This window comes from Urocampus carinirostris, chromosome 6 (genome assembly GCF_059441175.1).
Source record: "Urocampus carinirostris isolate Australia breed hairy pipefish chromosome 6, RoL_Ucar_1.0, whole genome shotgun sequence".
Lineage (NCBI taxonomy): Eukaryota > Metazoa > Chordata > Actinopteri > Syngnathiformes > Syngnathidae > Urocampus > Urocampus carinirostris.
In genome coordinates, this window is record NC_142354.1 from 8,231,156 (window position 1) to 8,258,819 (window position 27,664).

The 27,664-nt window shown below is 41.7% G+C and overlaps 1 protein-coding gene and 1 pseudogene across 3 annotated transcripts in view; both read right to left on the reverse strand.

The window, feature by feature from the left end:
- lamb3 (laminin subunit beta 3) overlaps positions 1–27,664 on the reverse strand; it is a 53,118-nt gene that overhangs the window by 11,974 nt on the left and 13,480 nt on the right. For 2 of the 3 annotated variants that reach the window (XM_088337719.1, XM_088337720.1), the window contains 14 exons: positions 26,080–26,194; positions 24,967–25,040; positions 22,882–23,079; positions 20,809–20,872; positions 20,544–20,713; positions 18,770–18,890; positions 15,084–15,272; positions 14,861–15,016; positions 10,312–10,505; positions 8,970–9,066; positions 3,853–4,222; positions 1,588–1,748; positions 869–1,077; positions 603–809 (listed from right to left, as the gene is read on the reverse strand). In XM_088337719.1, coding sequence (XP_088193845.1) covers positions 603–809; positions 869–1,077; positions 1,588–1,748; positions 3,853–4,222; positions 8,970–9,066; positions 10,312–10,505; positions 14,861–15,016; positions 15,084–15,272; positions 18,770–18,890; positions 20,544–20,713; positions 20,809–20,872; positions 22,882–23,079; positions 24,967–25,040; positions 26,080–26,194 — 2,325 coding nt within the window. The remainder of the gene's footprint in view (positions 1–602; positions 810–868; positions 1,078–1,587; positions 1,749–3,852; positions 4,223–8,969; positions 9,067–10,311; positions 10,506–14,860; positions 15,017–15,083; positions 15,273–18,769; positions 18,891–20,543; positions 20,714–20,808; positions 20,873–22,881; positions 23,080–24,966; positions 25,041–26,079; positions 26,195–27,664) is intronic. The other variant, XM_088337721.1, reaches the window with a different exon arrangement.
- On the reverse strand, positions 19,304–19,463 carry LOC148363715 (U2 spliceosomal RNA; annotated as a pseudogene).

Consider the following 27,664-nt stretch of genomic DNA (forward strand, 5'->3'; position numbering starts at 1 on the left):
ATTTAACTCACGTTGTGATTTTGAGTTTTTCCTTGCCCTGATATAGGTTTTAGATCAGGGGATGGTGTCATAATAGTCTATAGTGGTTTGCAAAATCTGTGGTCTTTGCAGCCCTTTGAGACTCTTTGTGAATAAGGGCGTCACAAATAAACATGACTTGACTTGAGGTTTTTGAGTTTTTCTGTGCCCTCATGTAGGTTTTAGATCAGGGGATGGTGTCAGAATAGTCCGTGGTTTGCAATAATCTGTGGTCTGTGCAGCCCTTCGAGACTCGTTGTGATAAAGGGCAATACAAAAAAACTTGACATGACTTGTTTTTTCCTCGTGTTGTCTGCTTCACAATATTTGCTTTAATGTACTTGTCAATATTGGAAAAATCCCGTTGATGCTTTATAACATGTGATGCAAATTTTGTCAAATAAAATGCCAGGAGAGCAGCAATTCAGATAAGAGAGTCAAAGTGTAAGATGCAGCCTCTCCCGCAGGCGTAAGCTTGATAGACCCTGGACTTTTTTGTTCTGGATTGAACAGGGCCCTGTTGTCTGCACCACTAGTGTTTTGATTCTCTAACACAATCGAGTTCTCTTCAAGAGCCGTCGTACCTTCTCCGCAGCCTCCGTGATCTTATTGCTGAGATTTTCCAGACGATCCCTCACGTCCTTCGCGTCGGCATCGGCCCTTCTGCCCAGAGGAAGGGCGCCGACGCACGCGGAGCCCTTCTCGCAGGGCAAAGTTCCTTCCGGAGGGCACAAATTCCCGCCCTCGCATGAAAGCGGGGTGCAAGGCTCCGAACGGACGCTTCCGCATACCTGAAGGAACATTCATCATTCGGATTGACAATTTTCCAGCCGCGGTATGTACTTCTCACCTTTTTGGCAACCGGAGTGAGATCCGGGCGAGAAGCCATGCTTTGATTGAGTTTGTCCAGATCTCGAAAGTTGGGGTATTCTTTTTCCTGTAAATCTAAAGTGTCTTCTCTGAGGTCTGCGGATTCCTTCACGGTCTTCTTGCTGTCATTTACTTTCTTTGCCGCGTCTGTGGACTCCTCGTAGGCATTTTTGATGGTATTGAAAGCCCCTGAAATAGAGAGTAAATCCCCGGTAGAAGACTTTAGGAGTCACTCTTGTCAATTATGAGGTTAGAATAATGGATAATAATTTGTTAATATTTTTTTTAATATAATTTGTTAATAATAATTTGTTGGTGATGGGAATGAGTGGAGAGGTGTTGTGAAAGGATAGTGGGATGTTTTGGACGCGTTCTAAGGGATAGGCAGGGCACCCGTATGATGCTGCAGGGGTAAACCAGCGAAAGCTGTGGGGCCCTGCAGTTGAACATAAGAGTGTGTTGTGTCCTGTTTCATCTGGAGGGATGAAAGCATGACCGATTTGGATGCCGAGGTGCTTAATTCGTTTGGATGTTTGGGCATTTGGTCCAAAAATGTTTGTGTATGGTGTTTTTGCTATTTTTTTCCCCCTCTTTATTTTCGTTGTATTTGTATGTGTTTGTCTTGCTGTCAGTCACCCCTCTTGAGGGGTATGACCAAGGTAGATAGATGGATAAAATAATGGAAGAAAAAATATAGACCTGCATTAGTTGGAGGGATTCTGTTTTTCATAGCTTCTTTCTTGACGTTATATTCCGTATTGAGGTTGTCCAACATCTCTTGAAGTTTGTCAAGTTCTTTGCTTGGATCTGGTTTCCCAGCCAGGGGAGATAGGTCATTGTTTACCTGGTCCACTTGATCCCTGTGAGACAAATTGAATTTGCGCATTTGCTTACGTGATGTACTGTGGCCTGCGAAACTATTTGGCCCCCTTAAACTTTGTGACCTTTTGCCACATTTCAGACTTCAAACATCAAGATATAAAACTGTAATTTCTTGTGAAGCATCAACAATAAGTGGGACACAATTATGAAGTGGAACACACTTTATTAGAAATTTTAAACTTTTTTAACAAATAAAAAACGCAAAAGTGGTTGAGCAAAACGATTCAGCCCCTTTACTTTCAGTGCAGCAAACTCTGTCCAGAAGTTCAGTGAGGATCTCTGAATGATTCAATGTTGATCTAAATGACTAACAATGATGAATGGAATCCACCTGTGTGTCATCAAGTATCTGTATAAATGCACCTGCACTGTGATAGTGTTAATGGCCTGTTTAAAGCGTAGAGAGCATTGTGAAGAATGAGGAACACACCAGGCAGGTCTGAGATACTGGTGTGAAGAAGTTTAAAGCTGGATTTGGATACAAAAAGATTTCTCAAGCTTTAAACATCCCAAAGATTACTTTGTAAGCAATAATATTGAAATGGAGTATCAGAGTATCAGACCACTGCGAATCTATCAAGATCGGGCCGTCCACCTAAACTTTTAGCTCATACAAGGAGAAAACTGATCAGAGATGCAGCCAAGAGGCCCATGATCACTCTGGATGAACTGCAGAGGTCTACAAGTGAGGTGGGGAATTCTGTCCATCGGACAACAATCAGTCGTGTACTGCACAAATCTGGCCTTTATGGAAGAGTGGCAAGAAGGAAGACATTTCTTAAGATATCCATAAAAAGTTTGCCACAAGCCACCTGGGAGACACACCAAATATGTATAAGAAGGTGAGACCAAAATCGAACGTTTTGGCAACAATGCAAGACGTTATATATTTGGCGTAAAAGCAGCACAGGTCATCACCCTCAACACACCATCCCCACAGTCAAACATGATGGTGGTGGCAGCATCATGATTTTCTTCAGTGGAGACAGGGAAAATGGTTCAAACTGATGGGAAGAAAACAGTACCATTCTGGAAGAAAACCTGAAGGAGCCCGCAAAAGACCTGAGACTGGGACGGAGATTTGTCTTCCAACGAGACAATGATCCATAACATAAAGCAAAAGCTACAATGGAATGGTTAACCAAAAACATATATCAAGGTGTTAGAATGGCCAAGTAAAAGTCCAGACCTCAATCCAATTGAGTATCTGTGGAAAGAACTGAAAACTGTTGTTCTATCCAACCTCACTGAGCTCGAGCTGTTTTGCAAGGAGGAATGGGCAAAAATAACAGTTTCTCCATGTGATAAACTGATGGACACCTTCCCAGAGCGACATGCAGCTGTAATTGCAGCAAAAGGTGGCGCTACAAAGTATTAAGTCAATGGGGCTGAATCAATTTGCACACCCACTTTTTTGTTTTTTATTTGTTAAAAAAGTGTAAAACATCCAATAAAGTGTGTTCCACTTCATGATTGTGTCCCAGTTATTGTTGATGTTTCACAAGAAATTAAAGTTTTATATCTTTAAGTTTGAAGTCTGAAATGTGGCAAAAGGTCACAAAGTTCAAGGGGGCCAAATACTTGTAGTAAATTCAAAATCCCAAAGGTGAGAACCACCAGGAAAAGCATGTGCGTGTCTGTGTGCGGAGTAAAACAATTTACATGACAAGATCAAACAATGTCCAACTATTCACTTGTTCAAATTCAAATACAAAAAAACATTCCTGGCGGAATACAGAGATGAAGAAAATGGGGTATGAGTGATAGGAGAGATTGGTAATAGTGCGTCTAGAACTATGGTTAACTTTGTGTTATTGTTGCTATTGTTATATCATAACTGTTATTATTAATATTATTGCTATTGTTGTTATATAATTGGTGTATTTAATAGGGAAGATGAAGGGGTTGGGAAAATAAGCACCTGCTTCTTACTACCCCTTTTTGAACCAGTCATGTAACATTATTTTGTTGTGAAGTAATTGTTTTTGTTCTGTTATTATTTTAATGTTCAAATAGTTTTCATTCATACTTTCGCAAGCCACTGTATATGCAGATGAGTTGGCCAGCCAAGTATTTCCATACCTTAGTTTATTCAACCGGTCAAGAGCATCGTCAATCTCCTTAGCAGAACTTGGTGGAAGCGCCACAGAGTTCCGAATCAAATTCAGACGAGTTTCTAAGGCTCGCATGCGGGGCTCGTAAATTCCCAGGTCACCGGAACCTCCCTGACCAGTTGGGATGTTGGGGGTGAATCTCTCCAAAGCTAAAGTGAAGGTTTGTCGCTGTTTGTCCAAATTGAAAAAGCAAGACGGGCACGGCTTGCAATTGGGAAAGGTGTTGCAGTGTCCTCGGGGGCAAGAGTCACATCGGGGGCCGGTGACGCCGGCGCGGCACAAACAGTTTCCGGTGCGCTTGTCGCAAACTTGCGTGCCTTCCGGGTCGCACTGACAAGCTGGTGCGTGCGAAAAAACACAAGAAGAAGGATTTATTGAAAGGTTTGCAAAAAATAAAATGTCCTAAGAAAGTTCCATCCATCTGTCGTAAATACGGAAAGAAGGATCAACAATAAAGACGAATGGCACAGGGTAGGATATCAAGATCATACTAATATTTTAGGTCAGCACGGCGGCGCAGTGGTTAGCGCGTGTGCGGCACAGTTCTGAGGTCGTGGGAACCTCCTGCGTGGTTTCAAATCCAGCTCCCGACCTTACTGTGCGGAGTTTGTATGTTCTCCCCGTGCTTGCGTGGGTTTCCTCCGGGCACTCCGGTTTCCTCCTACATTCCAAAGACATGCATTTCAGGTGAATTGGCTGGTCCAAATTGTCCCTAGGTGAGACTGAGCGAGTGAGTTGTCTGTCCCCGTGTGCCCTGCGATTGGCTGGCAACCAGTTCAGGGTGTCCCCTGCCCACTGCCTGATGATTGCTGGGATGGGCTCCAGCACCCCCGCGACCCTACTTAGGATAAGCGGTGCAGCTGATGAGATGAGACTAATATTTTATTCCTGCAGTCCATACTATTAAAATTGGATGATTTAGTAAAATTTTTCACTGCACAACTGCTATTTAAGGTCAACAAAAACATGGTGCCAGAAAACATCCATAAATTATTCATTCGGAAAGAGGGAAGTTATAATTTAAGGGGCTGTAGTGAATTCATAATCCCAAAGGTGAGAACCACCAGGAAAAGTATTTGTGTGTCTGTGTGTGGAGTAAAACTTTGGAACAATCTACAAGACGAGATCAAACAATGTCCAACTATTCACGTGTCCAAATTTAAATACAAAAAAACCTTACTGGCGGAATACAGACATGGGGAGTATGAGTGGTGCGGGAGATTGGGAATCGTGCGTCTAGTTAACTATGTGTTATTGCTGCTATTCTTATATCATAACTGTTATTATTAATATCAATTGTTGTTATATCATTGGTGTATTTGGTAGGGAAGATGAAGGGGTAGGGAATATAAGCATTTGCTTCTTACTGCCCCTTTTCGAACATATTATGTAACATTATTTTGTTGTTGAGTAACTGTTTTTGTTCTATTTTTATTTTAATGTTCGAATAAAGTTGTCATTCATCATTCAATGGCAGATGTTTTTTTATCCAACATGAAGATACGACATGAATTCCTTCTCAGGAAGGGATCGCAAAGCGAAAGTGCCGTATGACTGGGATGGAAACCTCTATGCTATGCTACTAATGACAATTTTTGTCAAAAAAGTTGCATCCCGGGGACGCACATTGATTTGACACAATGCGTCCTCAGCAAAAATGATGCGTGTAGGATGCAGGGACGCTGGCAAACGAGAATACTGTCATTCATTCATTAATATTATCCATCCATCCATTATCTGCACCGCTTATCCTCAGTAGGGTCGCGGGTGTGCTGGAGCCCATCCCAGCCTTATTCAGATATTGGATAAGAACCGGTTGCCAGCCAGTCCCAGGGCCAACAAAGACAGACAACCATTCATTCACTCATTCACACCTAGGGACAATTTAACCTGACATGCATGTTTTTGGAATGTGGGAGGAAACCGGATTGCCCGGATGAAACCCACGCAAGCACGGGGAGAACATGCAAACTCTGCACAGGAGGTTTGATCTCACGACCTCAGAGCAGTGCCACACACGCACTAACCACTGTGCCGCCGTGCTGCCCTCATTAATATCATGTGTATCACAACAGAAACGTTATTTACCTTTGGTGTGACATCACTTGAAAAATTGCAATCGTAAAACCTTGCGCGGATTTTCATGTCCTTAGATTGTTTTATAGCTTTGATCGCCTCCTTATTTTTAATAACTATCCCAATTGTGGAGTGGATAAGCAATAGCCATTCGTTTTCATTCTTTAAATTCATCGATCATGACTAGCTTTGTTTCCATGGTTATCAGGTCACATTTTCAAGTCCCATTTTTTTTGACGCCCTTAAGCACAAAATATCTCAAAGAACTGCTCAGGCCACGGTTTCACCGTTCCTGATCTGAAACAGACATATAGGCAAGGAAAAAAATCAAAAACTGAGGAAACTAAAAAACCTTGATAAGGGGCTACACAAGTGGTAATCCCTCTTCTAGGATGACCAGGCTTCAAGTTTTTACTTCTTTTATTAGCAAGCCTAGGGAGCCATAGCAGTTCAAAATTGTACAAAGAATACAGTATTGTATTCCACTAACTCTTGGAGCCTGAACGCAGATTTAAGAAGGAAATTGAATGTTTTTGAGATGAAGTGTTTGAGGACTATGTTAGGAGTGACAAGATTGGATAGATTGAGAAATGAAATTGTGAGAGACAGAACTGGAGTAGTCGTGGAACTGAGCAAGCGTGTTGATAAGAGAGTACTCGGTTGGTTTGGACACATTGAGAGGATGGATGAGGAGCGAATGTGGAAGAGGATCTACAGAGCAGAAGTCAATGGAAGGAGACCAAGAGGAAGGCCGCGGTTGACATGGATGAATGGTGTTATGAGTGCACTGCAGGAAAGAGGTCTAAATATGATGGAAGCCAGAGCTCTTGTTAGTGATAGAAAGGAGTGGAGAGGTGTTGTGAAAGGATAGTGGGATTGTAGACGCGTTCTTAAGGATGGGCTGGGCACCCGTATGATGCAGCAGGGGTAAACCAGTGAAAGCTGTCGGGCCTTGCTGTTGAACAAAAGAGTGTGTTGTGTCACCCTGACCCGAGTGACATGGCCGCTTTCTGGTGTCCCGTTTACCTGGAGGGACGAAAGCATGACCAACTTGGCTAACTTGTTTGGGTGTTTGGGCAATTGGGTTGGCCATGGTCCAAACATTTTTGTGTGTGTTTTTTTGCTATTTTTTTTCCCTTTTATTTTCTTTGTTATTGTATGTGTTTGTCTTGCTGTCGGTCACCCCTCTTGAGGGATATGACCAAGGTAGATAGATAGATAAATTCCACTAACTCGCAGTCTTTCCAAATAAGACGAGATTCTCAACTGAATTAAAGGTAAGGTATTGTGGAGGGTAGTTCAGCCAGTGCATTATTAGCCTTTTCATGACACAAACCAAGAGCAGACGATCAACTTATATGATGCCTTGAAACTTGAAAGAAGCATCTCCAGGATGCAACTGGCACGCATCATCAGTGATGTATCCTGGGTTCATTGAGTGTTTTGGGTCTCGCAACATCAGACACTCTCGCCCAGGTGACCCAGCCGAGGGTGATCAGGCCTCAACTTGCGTCCTAGTAGCAGTCCACAGATCTGCCCTTTTGAGCCAAAGCCACCTGGTGGCTTTTTCTGCAGCTTCACTAGCAGATTTAATGGCTTTCTTCTTGGCTGCCGCTGTCACACCCAACCGTCCTAGGACTTTGCGGTAGGATGTCCAGCAAAACCCCTGCAGCCGACCTCTACTGGCTCAAAGAAAACTTTCCAGCCCCTGCCCCTGCACTCCTCCACTAGCTCCTGGTAGTTTGCGCGTTTCCTTTCATTGGCTTCCTCAATGCGCTCTTCCCACGTGACTGTGAGTTCCAGCATTATCAGGTGTTTTGAAGTCTCAGAGGTGATTGTCATGTCTGGTCAGAGCCATGTTGCTGATATGTGCTGGGGGAACCTTAGTTGTTTCCCAAGGTCGACCTGCAACTGCCAATCAAAGGCAATGTGGAGGAGTCCTGATGATGTCAGTGCACAAGCCCTGGGTTTCTCTCCTGCCTTGATGAAATTGACCGGCTTGCTTGGGGCTTGGTGGTGTTTGCCCCTGTTGATTGCTAGGGCGATGCACTCAGCAACTGCTTTCAGAACCTGGTCATGGCGCCAGCGATAATGACCATCAGCCAGAGCCTTTGGGCAGCTGCTGAGGAGGTGTTCCAAGGAGCCTCTTCCAGAGCAAAGGGGGCAGGAAGGTGTCTCGCTCTTTCCCCACACATGAATGTTCACTGGGCTTGGTAGGACATCGTAAACTGCCTGCACAAGGAACCGGACACGGTGGAAGTCTGGCTGCATAATGCTTGACCAGGTCACTTTGCGCTGTAATGTGTTTTCCCACCTTGACCATGCTCCCTGCTTTCGGAGTCCGACTGCCCAGCTCACCCGCTCTTCCTCCACACCTGCTCGGACCTCTTCCTGGAGAAGATGGTGTCTCTCCTTTCCTTGGGCTTGACTCACTTTGGTCTTTGGAAAGGAGCCCAGACCTGCTCTCCCCAATGCAAGGACCCCAACCAGTGTCTTATGCCTCAGTCGTGACTCTGCCACCTCCACTTCCTTCTGAGCTCTCCACTTCCTTCCGGTTCTCACTTCAACCCCAGATGATGACACCTTGCTGTCCTTGGAATCCCTATACCGAAGAGCCTCTCTAGTACGTGCCACCTTGAACTCCTAGTGAGTCCACTGAGGGTAGCTGGACGGTATTGCTTGTCCCGTACAAAGCAGCGCTGGTAAGGCTGCGGGGAAGTCCCAGCCACTTCCGGAGAAAGCCACTGATCTTCCTTTCGAGGATCACCACAGTTGATACCGGAATTGCATATACCAATAGCAGACAGGCATCTTAGAGATGTAACTCATCATATGCACAAATAATTTGTGGTTAATAAGATACAGTGGAAAAAAATACTGTAAAAGGGGCCTTGCAAACATCTTCTTTACACAATAAAGTAAAAACTTGGCAAGGCTGGGACGCTGCATCGCGGCAGTCTACTGCAATTGAAAGATTTTCATTTTAGACAGCCGGACAAGTTGACTTACGCTTGCATCCCATGAGAGGTTCCCCAAAAGTGTTTTCTGGGCAATCCGAACAGGTTCGGCCTCCGAAGCCAGGCCTGCATTGGCACTGACCTGTAGACTGGAAAAAACAGAAAATAAACATACAAGCAATATTATTTATATTCCAACTGGTTGCACTGCAAAATAATAAATCTTAGTTTTATAGTCACTGGGTAGCCGAATGTAAATACCCCAAAAACTAAAATTTCTTTCTCCGAGTGAAACAGATGATAAAACTCAATGAAAAATTAGTATCTGAAGGTCTCTATACTTATTTAATCTGTGGTTTGTTTGATTGACGCTAGAATGAATAATTAATTTCTTAATTGAATGAATAAATGAAAACTTTGTTTCGAAAGTAAAAATAAAAACAGAACAAAGACAAGAACTCATCAACAAAATAATGTTACATAATGTAAGAAAAGGGGTAGTTAGAAGCAGATTCTTATATTCCCTACCCCTTCATCTTCCCCACCAAATACACCAATGATATAACAACAATTGTAATGATATTAATAATAAAAGTTACGATATAATAATAGCAACAATAACAACAAAGTTAACCATAGTTGTAGACGCACTTTTCCCAATCTCTCGTATCACTCATATCCCATTTTCTACATCTCTGTATTCCGCCAGGAATGTTTTTTTGTATTTAAATTTGAACAAGTAAATAGTTGGATATTGTTTGATCTCGTCTTGTAAATTGTTCCAAAGTTTGACTCCGCACACAGACACACACATACTTTTCCTAGTGGTTCTCACCTTTGGGATTATGAATTGACGACAGCCCCTTAAGTTATAATTTCCCTCTTTCCGAATGAATCATTTATGGATGTTTTCTGGCACTACGTTTTTGTTGACCTTGAATAGCAGTTGTGCAGTGAAAAATATTACTAAATAATCTAGTTTTAATAATTTGGACTGCAGGAATAAAATATAAGTATGATCTCGATAACCTACCTTGTGTATGGTTCTAATTCCACGTTTTTTGAGGATAAAAAATTGATTGGATACAATGAACCGTGTTTGTTCAATTGATATGAGACTTCAAGGAGTCAACACCACAGTTTTTTGCGGTTAAGATGCGAAAAAATTAAGTGACATCCATCTTTTTATCTCAATGATGTGGGCCTCCAGATTTCCACAACTGAATGGAGTAGTTGCCTCGAATGGCAGCCAGAGTAAAGTGTAATTTTTATAGCAGTAGATACTGGTACCATCTATCGGAAGCATGTAAATAGTGAAGAACAGGGGACCAAGTACTGAGCCCTGTGGAACTATTGGTTATGTTTTTGAATTTTTTTGAGTTAACGCGTCAAACCTGGTCACAAGCATCGCTGAAAGACTTGGTGGGGTCGCAGCTGCAAAGTTCGCAGCGCCCAAACTGCGGCGCTCTCCAGTAGCCTCTGGCGCAACTTTCACAATTCAGGCCATGGAAGTGCGGACGACAAGGACACTGGCCGGTGACTGGATCACAAATATCTGACAGGGAACCCTCTGGAAAGCAGGAACACTCTGTATAAAAGAAAAGGGAAATGTGAAATCACTATCAAGCCGATAAGAAAAAGATTTGAAGCATTTATCCTCCTCAATAGAGTATATTTGGATATTCTATGAAAGTAGTAGCACAACTTGGTCTCGTCTCCTGTCAAACAAGTGTCTTCATCGCGAGACAATGTGTTACTTTATACACAAAGTGTAACTATAAGAGACCTATATGAGACATATTTGCTCCTTGTAGCATTCGTATATTTGTATTGATCTATTCTTACTAATAATGTGTACAGCTAAGGTATCACTTAATGAGAATGAGTTATACGTTTTAGCTGAGCATGAGAGACATGTGGAGTTCCCCAAGGTTCAATTTTTGGCCCAGTACTTTTTTTTTGTACACGCTTCCCCTTGGGGATGTCTTCAGGAGACACGGAGTCCACTTCTGTAGTTACGCTGATGACACCCAGCTCTACATTGCTGCGTCCCCTGCTGACACAAGATCTATGGATCCCCTTTTAAATTTAGAGAGAAACTTTTACCAAAACAACAAGATTTTAGACCTTTAGATTATATTAAAAACTTATCTTTGACTCTGAGCTCAATTTTATTCCACATATCAAAAACATAACAAATTGTTTTTTATCATTTTAAGAATATAGCCAGAGTCCGCCCATTTCTCTATCAGGCAAACACGGAGGTACTGATGAATGCTTTTATATATTTGAATGAATGAAAACTTTATTCAAACATTAAAATAAAAACAGAACAAAAACAATAACTCAGCAACAAAATAATGTTGCATAATATGTTCGAAAAGGGGTAGTAAGAAGCAGATTCGTATATTCCCTATCCCTTTATCTTCCCTATTAAATACACCAATGATAACAACAATAGTAATAATATTAAAAATAACAGTTATGATATAACAAAAGCAACAATGACACAAAGATAACCATAGTTTTAGACGCACTACTCCCACTGGTGTACGGATGCTCGGATTATATCCAGTGGATGTTCGGCTGATTTGGAATACATGACCATTAAATGCAGGCCTTTCTATCTTCCTCGTGATTTCTCATCAGGGACCCTCACCACAGTATCTATCCACCCCAGGGCCGACGTCGATGTCGCACTAAAAGGATTAGCAAGCGCTATATCCAAGTACGAAAACAAGGATCCCAACACCCTATCCATTGTATTAGGTGATTTCAACCAGGCCAATCTTCGTTCCGCACTACCAAACTATAAACAACAAGTCACATGCCCAACCCGTGGTGACAAGATCGAGTACTGTTATTGTCCAGAGAAGCAGGCTTACAAATCTGTCAACCGGTCAAGTCTGGGGAATTCCGATCACTCCACGGTATTACTCATACCCGTCTACAAACAACAGCTCAAGCAAGTTCCACGTACCAAACGTACCTATCTGACCTGGTCACCAGCTAATGTGGATAAACTGTGTGGATGTTTGGAGTGCACGGACTGGGAAGTACTCAAACACGGGAATGACATCAACGAGTACACGGACACGGTGTCGGATTACGTACGTTTCTGCCAGGAGCTTTGTCTACAAAACTCAGTACTCCAATTCAAAACCATGGTTCAACAAGTCCATCCGGAAATGGATCGTTGCCAAGGACGCCGCCTATAGACACAAGGACTCGGACCCCGACGCTTACCGCCAAGCGAAATCAGCGTTGACAAAGGGTGTTAAGGCCGCCAAACGTTCATTCCGCGATAGGGTAGAGGTACAATTCGACACTCAGGACTCCAGAGCTCTATGGTCAAACTTGAAGCTCATAACTCAGTACAAAGCCAGAAAAAAAGAAAAACAAAGGAAAAAAGTAAATAGAGAACAAAAAGAAAAAAGTAACAGCTAGGGGAAAAATAAACACAATAAGATTTTTTTAAAGGAATTAAAAAAAAATTGAAAAAAAAACAAGAAAAAGTCCGTGTTGCATTCAAACAATTTCCAATTAATCTTGTTGCACACATTGTTTTTCATCTAAAAACTGTGAGTAAATACAGTTGGGTATCGTGAGACCGACTAAATAAGCCCCCAAAAATGTTAGTATTATGCGACAAAAGCTACCAGGAAAAAAAAGAAATGGAAATCTTGTGAAAGAATTATTGTAAAAGCAAATGACGTACAACCTTTGCAATAATACATTAGTCAATTTATTCAAAAGTGAAAATGTTTTTTTGCATTGCCGGAAACACAGCAATATGTAACGTGATGTCAAGTTTTGGACATGTTTGATAATGACTTAGTTGCCACACTTGGGATTGCTGTTGCTCACTGTTGTTTCAAGCGTTGCTCACCGACTTTGTGTGAACGCTCAGAACCGTGGAAAATTATAGGGAACATTGCTCTCACCCCGCCTTCTCAAAGAGTGTGCTTCTCAACTTGCCCCTGTCTTTACTGGTATTTTCAATTGGTCTTTGAGTTCAGCTACTGTACCCTCGTGTTGGAAGCGCGCTACAATTGCACCGGTCCCGAAGAAGAACAATGTCTAATGTCTAACGATTATAGACCCATAGCACTCACGTCCGTGATCATGAAAACTTTCGAGAACATCGTATTGAAATTCATGATGTCCTTTCTACCATCGAATCTAGATCTGTACCAATTCGCGTATCGTGCTAAAAGAAGTGTAGATGATGCCATTTCAATTTGTATTCATGAGATTCTAAGTCATCTTGAGCATAGGAATTCATACGTTAGGGTTTTATTCATAGATTTTAGTTCGGCTTTTAACACTATCATTCTTTCTAAATTGCATTTTAAATTTCTTCATGACCTCAATTTTCCCGTGTTATTATCAAATTGGATTTCAGATTTCCTTCTCAGTAGAGAACAGTCGGTTCGCATTGGTGAGAAATATTCCTGTTCTATTGTCCTCAACACTGGTACTACTCAGGGCTGTCCATTGTCTCCAACTTTGTTTTCCCTATTCACTCATGATTGTCAACACAATTCTGACCATTTACTGTTAGCTAATATGCAGACGACACCACGGTTACTGGCTTTATTTCAAATGGTGACGAAACTGAATACCGAGCAGAAATTGATTCACTTTCCACCTGGTGTCATGACAGTAATCTGTTATTAAATGTAGGTAAAACTAAGATGATAATAGATTTCCGTACTAAGCCTCCCCTGCATGTGCCACCGTCAATTAATGGTAGTGAGGTTTAACTGGTCCATTCATTTAAGTTTCTGGGTTCTTACTTGTCAGCTGACCTCACATGGACTGTCAATGCTACTGATATACTAAAGTCAGCAAGACAAAGGCTCTACTTCCTTCGTCAACTCAAATCATTCAGAGTCCGTCAATCCATTCTAGTCAATTTTTATCGTGCTATCATTGAATCCGTTTTAACTAGGTCAATCAGTTTGGTTTGGTCGCGTCAATCAGAAAGAATGGAATCAGTAGTTACGACGGCAGACGAAATAATAGGTACTGGCCTCCCGTCCCTGCAAAGTATCTACATCGATCGAACTAGAAAACGAACACTAAAAGTTATAGACGATCCCAGTCACCTTGCTCGCAGGTACTTTAATTACCTGCTGTCAGGTCACCGTCTTCACTCCATTGTGAGCAAGACTACGCGTCTTAAAGAGAGTTTTTACCCTTCCGCTATCCGTATGTTCAACGGGAATTGATTTAGGTTATTATGTATAGTATTATGATGCCAACAGCGTTCCTTTGACCTATTCTACTCTAGTCTTGTTATTTACACATTCCTTCTTTTTAAACTATTCTTTATAATTACCTTGTATTACACACTACAATATCTTTTTTACTGTATTATTCTTTTTCAAAAATCTATTATATTAACATTATTGAGAGTTTGTGTGTCAAATGATTTTTTGTATATATCATGTTTATGGTTTATACTGGCTGAATAAATAAATACAACAACATACAACATCTTTCGTATCACTCATACCCCATTTTCTTCATCTCTGTATTCCGCCAGGAATGTTTTTTTGTATTTAAATTTGAACACGTGAATAGTTGGACATTGTTTGATCTCATCTTGTAAATTGTTCCAGAGTTTGACTCCACACACAGACACACACATACTTTTCCTGGTGGTTCTCACCTTTGGGATTATGAATTTACTACAGCCCCTTACGTTATAATTTCCCTCTTTCCGAAGTAATAATTTATGGATGTTTGACTCCCTGTGCGTTTCTGGATCAACGATATTAGTGAGGGATTTGACTGTCTTGTTGCATGCTAAATGTTTTATACAGCACTTTGAGTGGCCTGAAAAATTGATTTACAAATGAATTGGATTTGATTAAATATTGGAGCAGTTAATAATGTTTGTAATGCAAAGAGGTGTGCCATGAAATGCTGACGTACTGGAGCAACCCAAAGGATTGGCAGCAGTGAGTCCATGGTAGCCTCTCCTGCACCGATCGCAACGAGGTCCATCCACGTTTGTTTTACACTGACACAGGCCGGTGTTTTCGTCGCACCTTCCCCCGTTCACGCTCCCGTCCGCATTGCAGACGCAACCTGGTAAAGCACAAAGAAAACCGATGCCGAGTAAACTCTCGACAGTACATAGAATGTGTGGACTTACGTATACAAGCGTCGGGACGATCCATCTGACTGTTGGGGTTGGGCTGGTAGCCGGGCACGCACTGTTCGCATTTGGGTCCGGTGGTGTGGTGGGAGCATCCTTCACACACGCCTCCGCTCCGGCGCCCGCTGGCTTCGTAGAGAGATGGGTCGAAGCGGCAACGCTGGGCGTGGTTGTTGCACTCGCAGCCTGAGGTGCAAAAAAGAGTTGATTAAATGGATAATTTGTCCTGTTTAAAATCGGTTTCCAGTTTTGTTCCCGTCTAGTTTGTCCTGTTCATTTTCAATATCCTGTTTTGATATCAATCCTGTCTGTCCCGTTGTTTAATATCGGTTTCCAGTTTCGATCCCGTCTAGTTTGTCCTGTTTTTTTTCGATATCCTGTTTTGATATCAATCCTGTCTGTCCCGTTGTTTAATATCGGTTTCCAGTTTCGTTCCCGTCTAGTTTGTCCTGTTCATTTTCGATATCCTGTTTTGATATCAATCCTGTCCGTCCCGTTGTTTAATATCGGTTTCCAGTTTTGTTCCTGTCTAGTTTGTCCTGTTTATTTTCAATATCCTGTTTTGATATCATTCCTGTCTGTCCCGTTGTTTAATATCGGTTTCCAGTTTTGTTCCCGTCTAGTTTGTCCTGTTTAATTTTGATATCCTGTTTTGATATCAATCCTGTCAGTCTCGTTGTTTAATATCGGTTTCCAGTTTCGATCCCGTCTAGTTTGTCCTGTTTATTTTCGATATCCTCTTTTGATATCAATCCTGTCTGTCCCGTCCTGTCTGGTATCTGAACCCATCTTTCCGATATCTGCTTGGGCAATTGGTGTCGATCTCGTCGGTCTCTGGCTTCCTATAATTCCACGCCAGACTGCTGCCTAATGTGCATGACTGCCCCATTTCCCGTATGATAAAAGGTTTGTGTAAGAAACGTCACGCATTTGGGTTCTGATCCTGTTCTGGTTCATGACACTAATGGTTCCAAACCCCCTAGTAAAAATGTTTAAATACCAAAATAGTACATATACAGCATGTTCTACTTATGTGTTATATATGTGAAAATGACAACATCACATAATATAAAATATATGTGTACCGTATTTTCCGCACTATAAGGCGCACCTAAAAGTCTTAATTTTTTTCAAAAGCTGACCATGCGCCTCATAATACAGTGCGCCTTATAAATTGCAAGGTCTCGCAACTTACGCAACAGCTGCCGACTCGAATTTCCCCCGAACGTGGAGTAGTCCGCGGTGTACGCTGGGATTTATATACCGGCGTTTCATTGGCTAACCAATGTGTCAATCATCATTTGAATCGATCGCTATTGGCTAAAGTTATTCGGAGCCTCGGATAGGCTAGAGGGCAGAAACAAACCCTGCAATTGGCCGAAAAAGATGTTTCAATCATCAGTTAAATCGATCGTTATTGGCTGAAGTTATTCGGAGCCTCGGATAGGCTAGAGGCCCAAAACAAACCCTGCATTTGGCGAAAAAGATGTGTCAATCATCAGTTAAATCGATCGCTATTGGCTAAAGTTATTCGGAGCCTCGGATAGGCTAGAGGGCCAAAACAAACCCTGCAATTGGCCGAAAAAGATGACTGAATAGCAAGCTTGCTAAAGTACGCCATAAAGAAACATGTTTCATTAGTCTGTATTTGTAAATAATTTACTCTCCTGGATTTACTACACTCACGGTTGTAAGAAGACCATTGTTGGGTATAATTACTGAACGTGAGAACTTAGGTGAGCTATGCGGCTTTATATTTTCCCGGTATCTTGTTTTAGAACGATCTTGATGTTGCTGTGATGAGTTGAGTGAATTGAACTAAATTCCAACTGGTTATTGTCATATGCACAGTAAAGTTGCGAGCGAAAAAGAAAATAGAAACTAAGGAATGGTTGGCATTTCTTGAATCCCAAGACTTTAACCTTTCGAATGATATTTGAAATGATGCATTTGAGTGACATCGTACGGACACCGCATCCGCACGTGTCTACGACACGTATTTGCTTCTTTGCAAGCTTTGGGAATGTTAAGGGGGTAATCAGTTGGACTGAATCATCTGACTGTTTTGTCGACGTTCCCATTGTAGCGCCTTATAACCCGGTGCGCCTTATCTATGGAAGATATAGGACCAAAAACTATTTTTGGGGGGATGCGCCCTATAACCCGGTGCGCCATGTAGTGCGGAAAATACGGTAAATGAAAAAAATTGAATTAACATTAGGTGTGACGTGACGAGCTGGTATAGTAGAGTAGCAGGTGGATGAAGGAAAGGGGGAAGACGGCAATGGTGGATTAAAATTGAAACCGATTTCAAAATGACCATTTTAGAGGATTGTCACGCACTTAGAAAATGTCCTTGTTTTAATTGCCTCCTCATTTTTAATAAGAGTCCTGAACATCGATTGGTGAAGGCCATGCAACTTAGCAAAGGAAGTAATTTTGTACCTTCTTTATATTACTTGATTATTTCAAGCTTTCTTTCCATGATTATTATGTAATTGTTTCTCCTTTTAGCATCACTGCTAGAAAAATCTATCTTAAATGCTGGTGTAAGATGCATGAGTCAAATGTGGTCTTGAATGATCTGGCCAGGGAAGGACCTTCTTTATCGGCATTTTCGGAGCAGACCGTATCTGGGCCTCGCCCCAAAAATATACACAAAAGCACAGAGAAGATTGACGGAGAGGGAGACGTCGTTTATTGATATTCGTCAGCGTTCAAACAGCGTTCTCATTCGTCCAAGAGACAATCAGCTTTCTTATACCCTCCGGAGCAAAAAACATCACGTCAGAAATATCACATGTTGTTGAGTGCGTCCTCTCCCGATGACGCGCTTGTTTTTCTCAAAGTGCATGCTTCCAAGAATTTACAGTGTTCCTCTCAGAATCGACCCATCTCAGCCAATACTGTTTTGCAAACGTCCACATGTTTCTCATCAAAAGTCTCCGTGACCCAGCCAAATTCCTGCCAGCTTCGCAAGCTGTTCCAGACCAAGCCGAGTGTTATTACTTCGCTGACATTTAAAATCGGGAGAAACAAGCCTGGAATTTCCAGTCCAAACAAATGTGTCCTCATTACGTCGATAAGCTCTGACTTCATTATTCCACGACAGCATGTGGCTATGAAAGTATATACACACTCCGGAATTACCACAGTATGAAACTGTTACACAACCAATTTGAGCACTTCACCCTATTTGGACAATAAGGGCGTCTTAAGCTTCATCGGTTACGCAATCTTTCCACGGTTGAGATATAATGATGCTGATTTCTCCTGAACAGTTCATAAAACGTTGACTGTTTTTCTCCACAATAGAATAAATACTGCCCAAATATTGTATCGCTGACTCGCATAGTCGTTACGAAGCTCATGAGATTCTGAACTGAATGATGAGAAAGGCACGGTACCAGGTATTTCAGCCAGGAGCATATTGGGATTTTCCTGATGCCGGGACTCAAACCAATAGCAAACCAGCATTTTCTATGATCAACCAATAGCAGAAAGGCATCATAGATACATACAGTATCAAGTCATGTTGCATGAACACAGCAAAGTTGATTTTGGGCACGCTAAAAATGTGCTATTTATGCGGCATTAAGGGGAAAGTGTCGTAAACGTTGTAAGGCGGTGTCGCCATAATCTCGGGGTCTACCGCATATGCCTATTTCCCAAAACAGACTTACGTTGGCAGGCGTGAGGATTGTCCCTCTCGGCAGGTCTCCAGGGCAAATCGTTGTAGAGTTCGTCACATCGCTCGCAGTTGATGCCGGCCGTGTTATGCTGGCAGTCGCACTGAGGGCTCACCTGCGGTGATTCACAACAATTATGCTCAAAATAATAGTCAATGAGACAGTAGCTCAGGAGGTAGAGCGTGGTGTGGGAACAAAAAGGTCTCAGGTACGATTCCCGGCTCCTCTGAGTTAAATGTCGAAGAGACACCTGAACTTCTAATGCCCCGGATATGCAGATAGGTACCATGCGTGTCTGATTCCGCTATCGGTGTGGATGTGTGTGTGTGAATGGGTAAAGTGTGAAGTGTGTTGTAAAGTGCTTTAGAGGGCGGGGTTTTAAGGGTTATTGATCTATCTTCGTTATTCATTATCCATTATCCGTTATCGGTCAGTTCATAATACGCTACAAAGCCTAGGAGCCGGGACACTTACTCTCAGCCAAAAGGCCAAGCTAAGGTCCTAGCCCTAAAGCCTTGCTGCGATCATTGCGAATGCACCGTTCCCGGAGGTACTGCAATACCGGGCCGATGCGTGGAGTGGACAGAGCAAGCTCATATTCCATCTCCGAAATGCAAAAATCAAAGAGGCCAAGCTAAGGACCTAGCATCAAAAGGCCAAGCAAGGCCAAGAAGGCCAAGCTAAGGACCTAGCATCAAGGCCAAGCTAAGGACTTGGCATCAAAGCCTTGTTTGTTACCATTTTTGTCCTTCAAAGTTTAAGGCCAAGTTAAGGTTCTGGCTTCCATTGTGACTGGTTAAGCGCTAAATAAATGCAATCCATTTACCATAAATAGAGCAGATTTTAGAAAAGAGCTGCTCTCTGTTTCACTCGGATTGCCATTATTAAAAATGTTGTTTCAGACACTGTATTGTATCAATAAATTTTCCATTGATATTACTGGTACTGTATATCATTTCACATGTTATTTTCACACTAAACCTCAATAAGGCGTTCTAGGCCTGTTTTGATCATTTCAACCTTGCCATGTTGTGAGGGGAACATTTTTTGAAGTGGAAGAGGGAAGGAGGGAGGACGATCATCTACCTCCCGAGTTGGAGGAGTTGTTTACTGGTAAAAGTGACGCAGAGGATGAAGATTTGATAGGATTTAGTGATTTGGAGTGAAGCGGATAGTTTGCTCAGCACGTTTTTAAAGCTACAGTTATCCAAATAACTTATTGTTATGTCCAAAATATGCATGTACGTGTGGCGTTAGACTACTGTGTTCTCCATTTCATTTTGGTCTTAAATTTCCTTTCAAGATGACATGTACGTTTTTGGTGTTGGATTTCATCAAGTACATTTAGATAGATGGATAGATAGATGGATAGATATTCATCCCTGTAGGGAAATTCACACTTTCAGCAGTATCCTTGTGTTGAAAAATAAAATAATAAAATAAAAGATAGAAAACAAAAATACCCAATATAACGTGTTGATATAGAATATTTAAATAGTACTACGGAAAATACACACTGTAATAAAAATGTGGTAGTATGCAAATGTGGGGGTGGGGTCTAATGTGGGCTTTTACTCCCCCGGGTGGAGTTAAAGATCCTCATGGCATGAGGAAGAAATGACAAAGATGCGAGATATACCCTAAGTGCGACTTATACATGTTTTATCCTTCTTAATTACGCAATTTTTGGCTGATGCAACTTACACTACGGAGCGACTTATAGTCCGGAAAATACAAGAAAAAAAGAAAAAGAGAACGCCTCGCAAACCTTGTTGCCGGCCTCCAGCAAACAGTGACTGGCGTGCCCGTGACACATGCAGCTTCCCATGACTTTCATCTTCTTCAGCGCGAAAAAACGACTAAGGGCCCTGCCGGGTTGACGCGGAACCTCGCCCAACTCGCCCAGGTTCACCCGTAGACCCGTTAAGCCCGTCACGTCTGAGGATGGATCAAAAACCCGACATAAATATGTTTTGGTGTCGGCATACAAACAGACTCAAAGTAATGTATTGCAGAGAAATCGGAACGCTAACCTCTTATCCTTGGGTTGCTGGGATCTGGGAGGTAAGGATAGTTTTGCAAAGGACTGAAGTCAATCTGGAAAAGTCAATCATTCATTAATGACATCCTATTATGTGCATCAAAGAGAAAAAATCACTGATTAAAAACAAAAGTTAAAACACTGACTACTTGCCTGTTTGACCCGTGTCCGGGTCCGCTGATTAAAGGTCTTTTTGGGGTCCTTGGACCTTCAGTTCTAAATATTCTAAACATATCACTCTCCTCAGCTGTAGTTCCAGCGGATTTTAAGTCCGCTTTTATTAAACCTACACTGAAACGACACAACCTTGATCCGAAAGCTTATGTAATTATAGACCTGTATCGAACCTTCCGCTTCTTTCTAAAGTACTTGAAAAAGTGGTGGCACAGCAGCTGAATGATTTTATATCCGGGAACAATCTTTTTTAATCTATGCAATCAGGATTCAGGGCTAACCACTCTGTTGAGACAGCCCTGATTAAGGTAACCAATGATCTTCTTCTGGCAATGGACTACGGTGCTTCATCACTCTTGCTGCTGCTGGACCTTAGTGCTGCCTTTGACACTGTGGACCAAAATATCTTACTAGAACGGTTGGAAAAATGGATTGGTCTCTCAGGAACCGTCCTCTCATGGTTCAGATCCTACATCTCAGATCGGACGCAATGTGTTAAATATGGTGAAATGACATCTGAGCCCTTTAGTGTTACCTGTGGTGTTCCGCAGGGTTCAGTACTTGGCCCCCTTCTTTTCAGCATTGACATACTTCCATGAGGTGATATTATTCGCAAGTATAATATTAGTTTCCATTGGTACGCAGACGACACTCAACTATATCTTCCGTTGGAAGAATCTGCCACACTAAATTGTGGAAATTTGGAGGCCTGCCTCACTGAGATAAAAGAGTGGATGTCACTCAACTTCTTGCGCCTTAACTCTGAAAAGACCAAAATGCTAGTTATTGATCCATCTAAATGCCGTGACTTTTTCTCAAAAACGGCTCTGAACATTGAGTGACTCAGTCAAAAATTAAAATTTTTTTAAAAAAAAAATACATAAACTGTCATACCAATGTTAATTTTTACAGAAAATAATTGTGTTTCTTTTCCATAGAAGAATCCCTACCTAGAAGTCACCACCATGGTTGATTGGCATCTTGCTGCTATGCTGTGCTCATCTGGCACTGGTTTTACAGTGTCATCTAGTGGTCAAATATTCCACACTGGGGCTTTAAGTATATTTTTTTACCGCATAATTTTCCACAATAGCCTTGCAAAAGTATTATTTCAGATTCCTGACTTCTGCTGTCAATCAAAAACAGTGGGTGGAGCCTGTGTTCTATACCCAAGATTGATTGGTAACTTCGTCCGTAGCCCCACCTCCTATGGTTTGATTGACAGCACGAGAGTTGTTTATTTACATAAAAAACAAATCATTATTATGAAAATTATAGATACAATAAAAACTGATTGGACCAGATATGAAAATAATCCTAAACATCAAAATTATTAAACCTTTAATGTTTGGTTTGGAACCATTAGTTAATTACCATAGGTTTGTATCCCCGCTATACAGTAATTATCCAATGCGGATTCATTTGACATCGCAGGGCTCGACTGGAAGTATTTTTTTGGAACTAGAAGTTGCTGCTTGGACTCCATTTTTATTGAACTCTCTACTATAGCAAACATGTCATAACTGTTATGGGGACTAGACTATTAAAATCCCTTTTAATTCAATTTAAATTTCATATCTTCAATTTTTTTTGATAAGAAACATGGCTGGGGTCTCCAACGTGGTGCCCATGGAATCCAGGGTGCCCCATCAGGACAGCTGAGGTGCCTGCAAACTTGTTCTAAAATAGCTCACCATTGCTGGGTCATCGTGATTTTCTAATACAATGATGTTTTTAGTGGTTGACTAAGTCTAAATAACCCAACTTCTAATTATAAGCCTAGTAATGACAGTAACAACATAGTCCTTTGCACTAATTAGTCCCAAAAAGTAAATCTTAGCTTGAAAGATTTCACAGGCCCATTCTGTAGAGAAATTGGAATTCTTCTTACCGTCTGATCTTGGTAGGGATTTGATCCAGTAGGGGGCAGGTTTTGACAATATGTCTGGTCCTGGTCTAGAGACACTGGAGGTGAAGTTGAGATTCCTGGGAAGAATCTCTGGCAGTCGCTAGCTAAGTAGAGAACGGGCTTCCATGTCCGGCCATTATCCGGGGACTTCTCGATGACCAGGGCGCTTGGACGAGGACCCTGGAAACACAAATAACCTTGAGGATGAGGCTAATAGTCGTGTCGTGTCAGGTCATGTTTATTTGTGACGCCCTTAATCACAAAGAGTCTAAAAGGGCTGTACAGACCACAGATTATTGCAAACCACAGACTATTATGTCACCATTTCCTGATCTAAAACCTACATGAGGGCAAGGAAAAACTGTCAGGACCAGAAAGGAGAAAGGACCCACTTGCGTTACGTTTCTCACATGTTTTATTAGAAGAAAGGGAAAGAGAAGCAAGTCGCTCTGAACGCGGAAGTGGATCTTCCGTGGCGAGCGATGGTGGTGTCGGAAATGGGAAAACGGGTCAGGAGAGCAAAAACGTGTTTGGTGAGTTGTAAGTCAGGAAAGGAGAGTAGACGTGGGGACAAAAAGAGGTTGAAAGCCGGGACAGGAGAGTAGACGTGGTCAGGATCAAAAACCGGTCGAAGCCGGGGGACAGACAGGAGCAAGAAACGGAGCAGGTGCGAGTCAGGGTCGAAAGGGCTTGCCTAGAGTCAACTAAGGTTCGCAGACAGGCTGACAAAAGGGGACAGATAGGATCGGGTTTAAATAGGTACAGCGAGGCAATCAGAGTGCGAGGCAGTTGGCGCCAAAGGAGCGGGCACAGGGGATGCAAATCGGTAAACATGACAAAAACTCAAAAACCTCAAAATGAGTAACAAGTGGCCTTGAGCGTTATCATATCCGACTTTCTAGAACCGACTTAGGCAAAGGTTCCCTATGCAGTGGAAATTTTCCACAGCTGGTCCTTACATTTGTTTGAGTTTAGGTTTTTTTTAAGCGTATTGACCACAATTTTAGTATAAGAATGATTGTAATCCAATTTGTCTTTGCACTTGTTAATCACTATGGCCATATCTGCAACTAATTTTGTGCCTGGAATATTCTGCGAATAAAACCTTCAAAATAAAACTGTTCATCCCCTCCAGCCTTTGTTTTGATGACCTACCTTCAAACTAATATGCAGAGGGAAAAAAATGTTTACTAAGCTAGCAAACTAGTCATGGTGAAGACCAAGTTCTAGGATACAACTAGCGTTTCCTTTGCAATCCTTTGAGGAACGAAGGTATCAGGAATGGGCTCGAAATTAAACGTGAAAGACACAGTGATTTTGTGCGATGCCCCAGGAACATCCAAGAACAATCTCTCCGTGGTAAAATGTGGCAAAAAAAAGCGTTCCGACCATTTTCTCAACCGCATCAAGCTTTCTTATTCCACTTTCATTTCAAAAGAAACAGCTCGTCTCTTCTTTACACCAACCCTATTGAATGGACGCACGAGATATTAAACTATAAAAATGTCAAAGTTCTGGAGATACAGTATAGACTGTTTACACAGAACTAGGAAGAGGAAACGGATTTCTTCTTCGGGGTGGATGCTGGGTGACTTCTTTTAGCGCCCTCACACGCTGGTAGCGACGGAAAGAAGCATTACAGTAATGTCCTGTACTCGGAAAAGGTGCACACAATACAAAATCTAACTTACAGAAATATCCAGATATTTTTCGACATCCGTAAAAATGTTCGTATCTACAGTTTTGGGTAAGTCGAATTGTCGTAAGTAGGGGAGCGTCTGTACCAACAAAATGGATAAAGGTCTGCTTTCATGTGCTCCGCTTTTGTTTGGTCTTTAATGCCCTCTGGCGGCCAAATTGGGTACTGCAGCTCCCGACGACCAACCACCCCAAGCAGCCGAATGCAATCTTCTAACGGCCAGGCACCGCTATTTTGCTAGTCGTAAATAATACATAAAAAGTACAAAAACGATCGCTTAGCGCTACCTCAGGACCTTCCAGGAGAAGGACTAGGCGCTGTCCCTGTGACGACAACTCTACAACTCAACAAATCGGATTTTCACAAACCTTGAAATGAAGACTCAGGTTTTCCAGCTTGAATTGATTGTTGAGGTCCAGTTGGAATGTTACTGGAGCCACATCTGCAGAAGATACAATTCAACCGTTTAATGGGGGCTTATCATCACTTCATTGAATAAAATTGAATTGTGTTTTTTGTCATTTATATCATCATGGTGAAACATCGTATGCAAAGAGATTAGAGCTGACACTCCTGGGTAAACATGTAAAAAAGACTTAAAAAAATAACCCGTTGTCAGTCCGTCTGCGAACCTCAGCTACGCTAGGCAAGCCTTCTGACCCAGACTCTCTCCTGTTCTGATTCCCGTCTATTTCCCGGCTCCGACCCCTATTCTGATCTCGACCACAATTTTTGCTCCCCCGTCCCAGCTTCTGATCTGTTTTTTCCGCTCTCGACACCGCCATCGCTTGCCACGGAAATACCACTTTCGCGTCTGAGCAACCTGCTCCCCGCGACCAGCGATCTACGGATCGTGTAAACTATCCTTTCCCTTCCTGCTAATAAAACTAAGAGAAACGCACGCAAGTGGGTCCTGTCTTAGTTCTGGTCCTGACAAAAAGAGGTTCTCAAGTAAGTCAAAAATTATATATTTCCACAATTTTACATGCGTGTTTAGGGCAGTGATGGCCCTGAGCTTGTTAGTCTTTGTTTTAATATTGCAGTTCCCAAGTGTATCGTCTAAAAGCAATATATTTTTTTATCTGAATACCCCTGGGGAAAAAACAGTCGAAGAACAGCAAAATACAGTCCAAAAGCGTTATAAATTAAGGTTGAAAGAGAGAGTTTGGTGCAAGTTGGACACAAAATGACTACTCACAGCATGAAAAGAGGTCTAACATTTCTTTCTTCCCACTATATTGAGACCACCCTTGACAAGGTAAACACATTGAAATGTGATTCTGAAGAAATGTATAAAATGGTCCACTGAATACTAAAAAAATCCTTGTAAAAAGTGATATCAACCATAAAGCGTGTTCTTTACTAAGAGCTAAGCGATTGCTTTCACCACGTTGCGTGGAAATCAACGTATTTTTGGACCTTTTCAGCTCCAAATAAGTGTCGGGGTCCAGTGTTTATTGATTGATTGGATATATGCTAACCTTTCCTGGACTGCCACCATCTCTCTGGTCCAGCGGTGGAGATGACTTCTTGGACCGTGTGGGCCAGAGGTCCGTTTGGGTTTCTGGAGTCGCATGGGCAGCACTTGGTTTTTCTCTGAGGGATAGAAAAATAGAACTGAATCGAAAGGACTATATTTCATAGTCATAAGCGATATCCCTAAACCTTCCGAGTTTTGTTCTGTGTATTTATTAAAATTTTTGGATGTAAAGTATATGTATGTTTACATCTTGAGTAAGCGAAAACACTGCTGCCCCCCCCACACCCCCCCCCCCCCCCCCCGCCTTGACCCCCTTACTCACTAGGTAAAAGTTCCTGAGCAGTTGTTCATTGTTGCAACACCCCCCAAGGTTGATCACGTTTAGGTGCTTCAGGTTACACTTCACTGAAAACGGGCTGCTACGATAAAAGGAAAATGAGGTCCATTTGGGGTAATACAAATAGACATCTGACAAGTAACCTTGAGAACTAGAATCTGTGTTTTAATTAACTGTATTTGAGACACAGCCCCTTTATATCCTCCAAAAACGTGCAATTAGAACTATATACAGGGTAGGATATCGAGATCATACTCATATTTTATTCCTGCAGTCTAAATGATTAAAATTGAATGATTTAGTAAAAAAATTCACTTCACAACTGCTATTTAAGGTCAACAAAAACATAGTGCCAGATTCATCCATAAATTATTCTTTCGGAAAGAGGGAAATTATAACTGTCGTAAATTCATAATACCAAAGGTGAGAACCACCAGGAAAAGTATGTGTGTGTGTCTGTGTGTAGAGTCAAACTTTGGAACAATTAACAAGACGAGATCAAACAATGTCCAACTATTCACAAATTTAAATACAAAAAAAACATTACTAGCGAAATACAGAGATGAAGAAAATGGGGCATGAGTGATACAAGAGATTGGGAATAGTGCGTCTAGAACTATGGTTAACTTTGTGTTATTGTTGCTATTGTTATATCATAGCTGTTATTATTAATATTATTACTATTGTTGTTATATCATTGGTGTATTTAATAGGGGAGGATGAAGGGGTAGGGAATATAAGTATTTGCTTCTTACTACCCCTTTCTAAACATATTATGTAACATTATTTTGTTGTTGAGTTCTTGTTTTTGTTCTGTTTTTATTTTAATGTTCGAAAAAGTTTTCATTCATTCATTCATATATCACCCATACAACTATAGAATAAAAAATACGTTCAAAACCTCTTGGCAAAAAAAAAATTGTTGAATCTATGTTCGCCTAAGCGCCACCAGGCTGTACTTGCCTAAGACACACCACAGAAAATGGTGTCCCTACCACCTTTGTGCTTAAAGGATCCAACCAACCAAACCAGCCCGGCCCAGCCAACCAACCAACCAACCTCATTTTACTAAAATGTTCTAAAATATTTATTTTATTTATTGTTAAGGCTGAGAAAAAACTGAGAGAGAGAGAGAGAGAGAGAGAGAACAATACAGTGTCTTTGTGAGAGGCACCTGGCTTTGGTAACATCAAGTGGACATATTTCAACCTGCAGCTCGTTTTTCTCTTGCGCTTCCTTCAGCGTTCTT